At 30.9% G+C, this 12,476-nt stretch overlaps 1 protein-coding gene and 1 long non-coding RNA gene across 2 annotated transcripts in view; one reads left to right on the forward strand and one right to left on the reverse strand.

Moving 5' to 3' along the window:
- The window catches only part of LOC106472150 (5'-AMP-activated protein kinase catalytic subunit alpha-2-like), a 34,240-nt gene extending 25,222 nt beyond the window's left edge, over nucleotides 1–9,018 (forward strand). Inside the window, exons 13-16 of the mRNA XM_013932779.2 lie at nucleotides 490–560; nucleotides 1,988–2,053; nucleotides 6,454–6,544; nucleotides 7,466–9,018. Of these exons, the coding sequence (XP_013788233.1) occupies nucleotides 490–560; nucleotides 1,988–2,053; nucleotides 6,454–6,544; nucleotides 7,466–7,569 (332 nt within the window). The 3' untranslated portion in view covers nucleotides 7,570–9,018. The remainder of the gene's footprint in view (nucleotides 1–489; nucleotides 561–1,987; nucleotides 2,054–6,453; nucleotides 6,545–7,465) is intronic.
- Nucleotides 9,019–9,293: 275 nt separating this feature from the next.
- LOC106472151 lies at nucleotides 9,294–11,426 on the reverse strand. Its single transcript, XR_001291583.2, has 2 exons — nucleotides 9,972–11,426; nucleotides 9,294–9,499 (listed from the first exon to the last, which is right to left on the reverse strand). It is a non-coding gene; the product is annotated as an uncharacterized LOC106472151 (long non-coding RNA).
- Between the last annotated feature and the right edge of the window lie 1,050 nt (nucleotides 11,427–12,476).

Raw genomic sequence — 12,476 nt, forward strand, 5'->3', positions numbered from 1 at the left:
AATATTGCTGACAAGACACACACACATGAGTAGAAACATAACCTCTATCTACTTTCTATTGGCAGAGGTAATAAGACAGTTTCTTACTAAGTATATTTATATATATATATATATATATATATATATAAATTTGCAATTTCAAAAAACTAGTATCTGACTCGTAAACACAGCTTGTCATATAAAAGAATTTTCAGCAAAAAATAACCATTTGTACAGTTTTTCTTGTATTTTGAATGATACATGGAATTTGTTGATTTTACATCATGCTTCAAATTCAATAATATTCAAGTTGTATATTAACATTTCTGCTTGGTTTGAATCTGAAATTTTTATTGTTAACAACAAAAATGATTTTCTCAGTTAACTTATATTGTTCACATTGATCTGTGTGTGTGTGGCTATATATATATATATCTTTAAAGATATATATATGTATATGTAAAGTCAACTATAAACAAAATATGTATTAAATAGTTTCTTGTTTCTCAGGTATCAGGTCACAGAGTAAGCCATATGACATTATGAGTGAGGTGTTCAGGGCTATGAAGGCTTTGGATTTTGTAAGTTTTGGGTTAATTTGTTTAAAGACATTACAGCCTTTGAATTTCCCAGTTGAAATAATGTGTGTTTGTGCGTATTTTAGGTTATTTCCTTGTTTTAGTTGAATATTTATATAAGGGAAGAAAAAAGATACGTTATGAATGGAACTTCATGATTCCAGGTTTATTTTTGTATTCATTGAATTATATTTGAATCTCTTTTTAATTTCAAAGAAGTAGTAAACTATTGATACATGGTTTTCTAATTTTAAAAGATGTTTAGTTTATCTCAACCTGCACAGATGCTATGTTACTGGAATATTGTAACTTTTGAATCTACACCTCTATCATGTTATTCTTACAGTGTTATCACAATTACACGAGAAAAATATTTTGTTTTTCACGAAGTGCAAGATGTAAAATCCTAGTAAAAACTTGTGCATTTCCAAACCTGTTTTCTTCATATTTGAAATGATAACACTGTTGTGCAGTGTGATATGATGTTTTTGTCAGGTGTTTCCTGCGACAGTTTTAAGATTGTTATTATCTAATTATGTGTTATAAGTTTGGCCTAAGGGTAGCATTGTTCCTGTGTTTCAGGTAATATGAGTAAAAAAAAGATTAATTTAAACTTTTATAAAGTATGTGTGTATGTGTTAGAGTATCATGGAGATGAGTCAGAAATGAAGAGTCTTAATGAAAAATTCCAAGAGCCAGAACTAATCAGAATTATAAGTAAGTAATGTGTTAGACTATTGTAATAGCATAAGATTAAGTGAGCAATTTTCAGGATTTTTTTTTTATTTTTGTGTAAAATTTTACATTACATAGTCTAGTCAAGAGCAAACACAGGTAGAACCATTATTGTTTGGAGATTGATGACATGTTTTAATTCTTGGAAAAGCAGAACTGTAACAAATTGTCCTGTTGATTTATTGAACTTGCAACACGAATGCTAAAATTTCACTTCTCAATAATCGAGATTCACCTGTCAATTCAAAAGAAATCTTCATGTGGCATCATGGTGCTTCTATAGATTAATACTTATCTTCAGCTTTCTAGAATAATTGTGTAATTATGAATTTAATCGTAAGTGATAACACAGTTTGTTTTGCTAATTTCCATGCAGAAACTATTTACTATTTGTACTTAGGCTACACTCTTTCATTTGCATCTTCTTAAATTTCTCCTTATTCATCATGCCAAGTTTTTTTACACCATTTACAAGTAAAATGATACTGTCCCAGTAAACAGGGTTTTATTATTTTAATATGTGATGCTTATGATGAACTGTATTCATTCTGTTATCAGGGCACTAATCAAACGTAAGTACATCATATGCTTAGTGATTCCTCTTGAACTTGAATCAGCAAATCACTGAATATATTTATAACTGAATATTTCAGGATAATTACTGAAGTATTATTTTGTGTATAACTGAAATATAGGAGTGGAAGGCTGTCAATCCTTTCCATATTCGGGTTCGCAGGAAAAATCCAGTAACCTCAAAATATGTAAGTACTTTTGTTTCATCTTATACTTCGTGATACATCGTATACAGGTATAATACCCAGAAAGAAAAAGAAAAGAATTTATTACACTGTTAACTATTTTTATATTTATTTAAGATATTAGATGGCAACCTTAGCTCTCTTGTTTGTAATGTAAAATGACACATTAAGTTTAATAATTGTTTTAAGAAAATTGGTGAAGTGCCTGACAGAGCCACTGGTAGACTGGAGGTCATCTCAAGGTCCATGGCTGGACCAAAGAGACAAAATCTGGGTTTTTGAGCAGTTAACCACGTCCTATACAGATGAATTTCAAGTTTTAATGATACTTTACTAAATTTTTGTTTTTCCACCAATAATATATTTATTATTTCTAGCTGTACTTCTGCATATAAGTACAATGCTCCAGGTAGCTAGTGTATCCATGTAAAATATACATAATTTTTGAAAGATACATGTATCAGTTACAGATGTACAATCATCAATGTGCTACAATATGAATTGGTGTGGCTGCTGGTTACACACTGTGAAAATGGCTATTTTTTACATGGATGCATGAATTGTGGTTAAAAATAAAGTAAACCACAGCTAGGAGTGTAACAATACATCAAACTGTCGATAGATTGTGATTTTGAACATCCTGATAGCAATGCATCAATGGTAAGTTTTAGAATTGATAGCAGTACCTGATAGTATCCCCAACTATCAATGTTTTTGATAGTTTGCAAACTTGGTTATTTTCCCCATTCTGTTTGTTTTATCTAAGCCATTTCTTGATAATTTCTCTTTGTGTTAGACTGGTTTTACAGTCCGTACTCATCTGTAAGTCTAAAAGTGCATATGCCACATCCACCATTAGTAGTGTTGCTCATGCAGTGGAACCAAGCCCATATTGGAGAATTAACGATTACTACAATTTTGAATTTACTATGTGTATCTTCATGAAAATTGGCAATCTTTAAATAAGAGTGAAGAGTGTCTTGCATATAAAAAAATCAGATTTTTTAAATAAAATATTTGCATGTAATATGAATTTCACAATAAGGATAACTTATACTTATTTTCATTTTAAAGTTTTCATATTTTATTTGCATCATATGAAGAACCTCCTAAATGTACATCAAAAACTTGTCAGTAACATATATCTGAGCTATAGATTTTTCTACAAAAATAACACATACTTGAGGTATAATATTTTTGAAGATCCAGAAGATGAGGCTGTTACTAATCTTGCAGATTTTTATGGAACCAATAAACTCTCCAAACTTTCAATAATGCTGGGAATAAAACAGAAGCAATGCCTCTGCTTAACAAAAATGATTTGGTACAAAATGAGTCACCTATGTTAAATTAAGGCATATTTAAGAACTCTCAAATTGAACATTTATGTGAAAAGGTTATTAAACTTCATGGTGATCAATCTCCTAATGTGTCAAATAGCTTTATGCTTTTGTGTAACAAGCATTGATTGTGAAAATAAAAACTTGTAATGTTAGATAAGAAAACATAAATGAAAAAGAAAGTGTCTCATGCAAGCTGTTCATACATTATGTAATCCTTTACTATAACTTGAGTTGTGCTCTAATTGTGGGATATATATAGTTTTGTTACATAAGTTTTGTAGTTAGATGTGGTTCAAGTAACAATAAAATTAAATGAAAACTGATGTAAAGTATTACAAGCCTGAGGCTGTTTAGGATAAGTAATTGGAATTTTTATCATAATTTGCTGTCATTCTAGGAACGAAGAAGGATGATCATTTTTTTGGTAGTTTTGTAATAGGTTAAGGTAGTGTATACCCTTTAAATGTCAAAAAATATCTATTTATTTTTTGAATTCTTAACCCTTTCACTTTCAATGTCTAGTGCAAAAAAAGTCTTCGCTAAACTCAGAACCCATAAAAAGTATGAAAAATAAAGGTTTTTTCCATTTAAATGCCTTTAAACACATTTTTCTCAAAACCTGACAGTTGACATTCTTATTGTGGTTTTTAACTAATAACTTCAGATCTATTGATGCTATAGACTACAGTTGGTATAAATATTCATTATTAGTGTATACTAAGGTAAAGTTGATAAGCGGTTTGGTTTTTATTAAATGACCATTAACCTACTGAGGGCATACTCATTAGTGCTGTAATTTGACCTTGAATTAATTTTCAGATTTACTTAGTTCAGACGAATCCTTCACATCACATTAAAGTCTGAACCCATTTTCAGGAGCTTTCAGTCATGTTTGTAGAAGTTATCATGAATATAAGACATTTCTTTTGTATTTCTTTATTTTTATAATATGCAAATTAGCCATCGTGGTAATGTTGAACAATGTGTCAGAATATGTCTTTGTACCTGTTTCAATATATTTTCATACAAAAAGCATAGTATGAAGATGTTTTTTCTGATAAAATGGCAAAAACCTAGATAAAACTGTAAAGGGTATACGCTACCTTAAAGTTTAGTCAAAATGATCGAATCCCTATGAAGAAAGTTGATAAAACAACAATTTTGAAAAACAGTTTAATCTAAGGACAGGTCATAAAGTTTTCCAAAAACTGGTTTCATGACCATAAGTAGTTACATTATCAGGTTGTTATGTTTACTAGCATTCATTATCAACATTGCAAGAGTGAGACTTCATAATTTAGCATGGGAAATCACACAATAATAGGTGTTCCATTTATCCTCTTCCCATTAAATTATATTTGAAGTAGAAGGAACATGATCAAAATAACCTGACTTTCTTTATGGTTTTACACTCAGCTAATCCATATGCACTGCCTTGACTAGCTGTGAAATAGAGCACAATCTCACAAAACATAGCTTCAAAGTAGTATAGTGTTTCAGGGTCAATGACAAACAAGCTACATGAATGTAGCTCAACAGATTAAGAGCTAACAAATGTTAAAACTTTTATTTTATCAGGAAGAATGATAGAGAGCATTGGGAAAATTTTAATGCATCAGTCTTGTGGTGGTTTTGTGAGCTCCATGATGTAAAGTACACTTGTACAGGCTAAGTTCAAAACCAGTAATATGTATAGAAGAAAGAAAGAAAGTACTCAAGTTTCATCGTTATGATTATCTATAACAAACACATTGGAAGTGTAATGAATTGTGCACTTTTTCTATTTTTTGTGTACCTTGAAGGTTCTTGTAAGTATACAAAATTGGATTGAATCTCATACAGTGCCCATGATAAGCCAGCAGAAGACTCAGGGTCTTGGAAAACTGAAAGCCACGTGTTTAGTAGAAACTATAGTTGGCTGTTTTGTTTTCATTGCTTCCTTACTATAAGATATGGAACATTTAAACTGCAGAGTAACCATATTTTAAAGCATTATTTTGTCCACTGTTTATAACTGTGCTTGAAAATGAGTTTATAAGTAGAATAAAATAAGTACAACAGCATTAGAGTTTAATATATTAGACTGACAGCACTTTCACATACTCTCAATAAAAATCACAGCACCAATGTGTTATGTCCACAATAAATAAATAAACATATATATGATTTTTGTTTTTATTGAGCACTAGTTGTTCCTTTGTTTGGTTATAGGAGTTAGCTGTTTTCATGAACTTGTAATAATGCTGGGAAAATGACGTAGAGTTTGTGTTGAAAATAGATTTCGTACGTATTTTAGAAAATATACCTATCTTATGTATGTGAAAAATGTGTCAAACTAGAAACAGCTTGTATCCTTTAAATTTTTCTGGTGAACAACTAGTTTTCACAGGCATGTAATATAGTGGTGCAGGATTAATAACTCGGTGTTGGCATGCAGTTACTATGTTGGTATAGGATTAATAACTGTTGACTGGCAAGTAATACGGTACAAAACAGATTACAATTCAGTAACTACGTCAGCTGCTTAATTTACACTCACCTTTGAATATTAATCATTGTATATTTTCTTTAACCACCTGACACTTATTGGAGTTATGTACCATACAACTAAGTGTATATTTCCAATTTTCTAACATGGTTTCTAAACATTTGAGGCATGTCATCATCATGTATTTACATCACCTAAAGCTATATGTAGTCTCTTCTCCATTTTGACACTAACTGTATCATTTTTCTTTTTTTGAATATACTTATTTACAATTTGTTCATTGGATAAATAAAAGGTTCTAAAATATTTTCAAGTAATAGGAACTATTTCTGTTTGTAGCATGCTCTTTCTCTTTACATTTATACTTGTTTCACTTTATTTCTATTCCTGAAGCATTAATTAAACAGCTTATTTTCTTATTCTTTGAGTAAGAACTTTCAAGAATAGTAATTACATAATAATGTTTTCAGTTAATCACCAGTTTTGAAATATTGGTATGTTTTTTTTCTAAAGGAGGAAGTTATCTTTTTTCAACCTATAAAATGGTTAAGCTACCATAATTTGTTTAACAGGTTAAGATGAGCCTTCAGCTTTATCAAGTTGACTATAAAAGTTACCTCCTGGATTTCAAGTCCTTGGATAGTGATGATAATCTGGAATCAAGTAAGTGAAGTTCTTTCTAGTTAAACTACATTTAGCATAATTAATTCACAGAATTGTGTGTATGTTGAAAAACCACAAAGCAGGCTCCTCCTCTTACTCCAGTAAGGTGAATCACTAGATTTAGCCAACAGATTAAGCCCTTGCCTTTTTTTTTTTTTTAAATTGGGAAATTTTCAGCATTTAATATGTCACATGCAATTTTCTGGGGGAATTTGTAGGTAAAATGTAAAACAAAATATATTAATACTCTGCTAATATATAATGTATGATCCTAGGTTCTACTTTTTTAAATATTGTGAAAGAACATATGATAATTATTATTCACTTTCTTAATCTAATTCATACACTAATAGTTGTACATAAAAATTGATATATATAGTAGTAATGATCCAGACACGTCATGTCCCAGCCAGCAGCCTGATGGGCCCGGCTATTGGGTGAAATGCCATGTAAGCACTGGATATGACAGACTGTGTGTGTGGTTGATATGTTCTAACATATTTTCCTTTGCTTTCACTCATGGGTTCTCAGGAATGTTAATGTAACAGCACTTGAAGTGTGTGTACATTGGTTTAGTTAATTTCTCATTTATGACAGAGTATATACCCTTGTTTAAGCTTTGGGATTTCTTTTTAATTCCTGAACTGCCACAGCTTTGTGAATATTTTGTATATACCGTCTGATTTACATATTGTAAGAATTCTCCTTTGATGCATAGTATTTTACATGTGTAAAGTTTCAGGCAGTAAATTGTAACAAACTGAATAAATGTAGGTTACTCTGAATCACTGCTATATTTCTCTATTGATGTTGATTCACACAACGTAGACAGTTTTTTAAAGAAATTATGAAGTTTATTATGTCTTAAACAATATTGGTTAAGATTCTACCTTTAAGTAATAAACACAACTTTTTTTTTAGGTTCAATGACCAGCTCTACTGATTCCACTGTTTTTAATCAGTGTCACCATACTATGGAATTTTTTGAAATGTGTGCAGCTCTTATCACCCAGCTTGCTCGTTGATCCATGGCGGTTTTTATGGCACTGTTCACAATTGGAAGGAACTTAGCACTCATTCAGACTCCAGCTGATCAACTTGAGTTCCAGAGAAGGTTAAACTGAAACAACTTTTGGTGTAAAATACCTGTTGTCTCAGTTCTATAATCAAAAAAGAATGTTTTAATACTTTCTCTGATCATTGAGTATGGAATCTATATATATCTATTTTTTTTGGAATTAGATTAGAAAGCTATTCATGTCAATCAACTAAAGAATGAAGTATACCAGATAGAATGTGATGTATGTATTTATAAAGTACATTTAGTAACTGTATTGTATTCAAGATGTATAGACTGGAGAAATACTGATTGCTTTTTCCATACTAAATAATGTATTGAAGTACATTTATATTTACAAACCTTGTAAGAATTTCCTGTTAGGTAGTAGTGTTCAAGTTTTATTAATTTTAATGGCAAAAAGGGATTCAGCTTCATCATTAAAACCACAATTACTTATTATTGTAAAAACAAAGATATTTTTCTGCATTTCAGCCACAATAATGTGTGCACATGTTGAAAAATAAACTTTCCGGTACATACTATTTAAATGAAACAATACCAGAAAGTACTTGTATGTATAAGGTAAATTACAAGTATCTCTCTGTTTATACAACATTAATCCAGCTACAACTGGAGGACTGAAATTTCTGGACCATTTTACAGAAAAATTTATTTCCATGAACTCTCATATTCATTTCAGTGTAATTACTAAGGGAATAAATTAATCCAGTCTCTTCTCATAGGATTGATATGATGGTTATAGTTAGTAGCTACACACTATAAAGTTTTTGTTATTGAAACAGTATCTTAGTTTATAAATTGTCTGGTCAATTTAGATGAAAATGGAATTAAAATAATCAAGGAAAATTACTAGTTTTGTTAAAAGGTCTAAGTGATTTAGCAGTCAGTTGATAATTATTAATGAAGTTCACACAACTTGTGAATTGTGCCTAATGGCCTAAACATGTAGCAACAATGTGGTTTACATGGTGTAGTATTCTGAATATCACAAGATACAGGAGTAAACCAGTTAGTTTTTACATATTCTGAGCAACGTCAATCCAATGAAATTTTCTTGATTTTTACAATTAGATGCTGTATTGTACACAAAAAGTTAAAATTGACTTAAGTTTGTTGAAACTACATGCATTTTACCCAGATCAATTACTGAAAATTGTTTATTATACAGGAGGTGCCAAAACAAATTAAATGGGAGGATGTTTTTGTTAATTTAATAGACAACAGTATATATATATTTTTTAAATTTGTTGTAATATACACTGATTAGCCAGAGGAAGAGTTGCAATTATGAGTATCAATTATTTAGTATTTTAAATTGGTTTTCAGATCTGTGCAGAAGATTCTCTGTAAATAACTGTATTTGTAAAGCAAAATAAAAATGTTCACAAATGTACATAGGTATGAGAATAAAAATATTTATGTAACCCTTGATAACTAACACGGGGAGGGGAGTTATATAAGGTTCTTAACTCTCTTTTTTTTTTTGTAACAAAATATCTTCACACCAGGAGGTAAGATAGGATTTTCTTCAAAGTCATACCATGAAAATGTTCATATAGACTGAACTATGAGCTGTTTATTTCATCATTTAGCTATTAAATGTTATGAAGATTTAATGCACTAACAGACCAAAAACAAGTATAACAACATGGTAATAGTTCTGGTCTAAGTTGTTCCATCTGTCTTTATAATATGTACTAACTGCTAATAATACATATACATCTTAGTACAAGTCATTACAAGGTTTAAGGAAGTTCTGCTTTATTTGACAAACAGCCAACTGTACATATAATTCATCTTAAGCTGAAGTCGGTGCTGATGCAGAAGCCACACGTTTCAACGTTTTAGGTTTTATTCCTTCTTTGAACCCATTCCTGAAATTAGATACTTCAAATTGTTATACATCCTTTAATTTTACTAATGCTATACACTAAGAGCTTACATCATGCTTTTAGAACCATTAAGTTCTTGAAATACATAACAGTCCAATTAAGCTAACCCAAACTAAACTCTTTATAAGCCATTTTTAATCTTCTAACTTCTTGTACAAATATTTATGTAAGGCCAAACTCACAGACAATTCTATAGCTGCATTTCAACATGATTCCTATTCAATGTTTCAATACCATACAGACCAATGACTTCTGGTGTTTAAAAACGTCATTTAATCCCTGTAAACAGTTCGCTATTTGTAGTACAATATAGGAATCAAGCCAAAAATTTCATTTTTCAGAAAGCTTGAGTTTGATTGCCTTTTTACACTAAAATAATCTGTTAAGTTTGGCACACATCAATAAATAGCATTCATACCCAAAGCACAACTAACAAGACTGTAAATAAACTTACCTAAACCTCTGCCAAACTTTTTTAAGATGACGCAGTCTTCCAGTTCCCGTTGTGTTCCTTCTCTTTCCTTTAATGCTCCAGTTATCTGCAGAAGTTCATTTACATAAATTATGTGGGTCAGTGCTTTCCACAGCAGTTATACTTTTTTATTTACTGAATGAGATTTCTACCCATTAACACTACACAACTAAAATACACAATTCCTTGGTCAGATACACTGCCAATTCAGTATTTTCAGTTTTGATATAATATTCAATGAGAAATATTAACTATTAAATTTCCTATTTTCTTATAAACAAAGACAAGTCATTTTTTTAGATTAATTTAAAAAGCTAGTTGTAATAAAAGTGATACAGCTATTCTTTCTGATTTCTTTCATTTGATTGGTGTATTTATATGGGAGTGGTCACATGGAAAAGGAGTATAAGGGATAGATAAGGAAAGAGAGTGGAATTTATCTTCGTAAAACAGTAGTGAGAAATAAAAACTATCCAATCTTTATTCTAAGAGTATTTGAGCCATGTTATAACAGACTAATGAAACAGTATAACTGGCAATGAGGAAGGGATCCTAGAAAAACTTTCAAATGTGAAGCAACGTGAGCAAGAAAGAAAACTTTAAGATAATAAAAGACTCGTTTTCAAAATCAGTAATATGGCCAAATCATCCACAAAATTATCACCATATCCCTAATTCAATAAAGGCAACAACCTTGAGTAAGAAATGTGTGTTTAGGCATTGTCATCTAATAGACTAAGAAACCTTATACATACCATACTAGACTTGTGAATTTAGTGATCCACATTGAGGAATAAAGTTGTAAGTAGTGCAAAACACATCATCACCAACAGTTAGACATCATGCTGTGGAAGAATTATTCAACTTTGCAAGAGTGATGAAGACATCTCAAGCAAAAATATATGAAGCCCTGTAGTGCAAGCAGGTAAATCATGGAACTACAAACAAGTGCAAGATCAACATAAGAAAAATAAGTCCAATGGGAAGCAAACAAAGTCATTGATAAACCTGCAGCTATGGAGGCCCATTTTCCCACTGTGGAGGACTTTCCTGCAGTCCAAATATGGAAAAACATTCCATAACTGCAATAAGCACAATGATTTTGTATGAAACATTTCAAATGAAGCTAGCAGTTATATAAAGAATGTGAATGTTAACAAGCTACTGTTATGCACCCAAAGAACTCAGTCTCAGATCCTGAGAGTACTTGTTCAGAGGAGATAATGGACCACGAAGAATGACCTTACAGAAATTTCAAACTGTACTCTATAACAGGAAAATTATGTGCAAGTGTAATCATTTTAGAGATAAAAAAAAGGAACTTCAAGAAAAGACAGATCTTTGTTTAACTATCAAAAAGCAAATAACATCGTCATCATGGATATACCAGCTTTTTCTACTGAAAAAATACTACATCTTTTCAATGGCACTGGTAAGTTGAAATGTATTCTCATTTCCTGACACTAAGCCTGGGTATGCCAAGCAGGTCAATTGGAGATTACAAAATCTGCATTGCATGAAACAGTCTTGTCACAACTATAGTAAGCTTCTGTACACAGTCTTGCAATATAAATAACTGAATGGGTGTATTGATATTAAATAATAAGAACCTGCAAATCTTTCTTATGAAATGTGTACCTGCAATTTTTTTTAGTGCCCTTTAAGTTTTACTAGCAAAAAGGCAATACTAACCAGTAATTTGCTAGCATTAATTTTGACCCATCAATCACAAAATTATCATAATGTTGGTTTATATACACATAAATATCCAAATTTCATAATTGCATCTGGAACAAGAATCCCAAATGTTTGAAACACCAGTATTGATATAATGATAAATGGGAAAGATCAAGAGTCAAGATCACACACTCCAGTTAGTCTTTGAGCAACTGAAATGAAACAGCATCAGCTTATCCAAAACTAAGTGTAAATTCAATGATAAACTGGAATTTTCTGGGCACATCGTCTAGAGGTGGAGTGAGACCAGATTAGTAAAAACACATAATACTGAAAAAACTACGAGCATTTCTTGGATCAGTTAACCATCGTTTTATATTCATTTCAAACTTTGCACACAATACTCAAAAAAAAAAAAAAAATGCCCCTGGGGTATAGATCACCGAGCAAAACAATGCATTTGATGGAATTAATAACTGGAGCATGATGCAGTGTTAAGATATTTTAATCCATTGAAGAAAACCAAAATCACTAAGACACATTACCTACAGGATTAGGTGGTATACTGACATAGAAGGAAACAAACAATCATAAAAGCCATGATATTGTATGTGCCAGTAGCATTATCTGAAGCAAAAATACTCCCAACTCTCACTATTGTTTGGGTTGGGGAATGTTACCCCCATATTTGTATGGTTCTCACTTTGACATTATTTCAGGTCATAAACTATTGGATTCAATACTCAACAATCCCATGTCATAACCTTCAGTTTGCATCAAAAGGTGGAGTTTAAAACTGCAGCAATGCAA

This window comes from Limulus polyphemus, unplaced genomic scaffold, assembly GCF_000517525.1.
Source record: "Limulus polyphemus unplaced genomic scaffold, Limulus_polyphemus-2.1.2 Scaffold5118, whole genome shotgun sequence".
NCBI classification, from domain to species: Eukaryota; Metazoa; Arthropoda; class Merostomata; order Xiphosura; family Limulidae; genus Limulus; species Limulus polyphemus.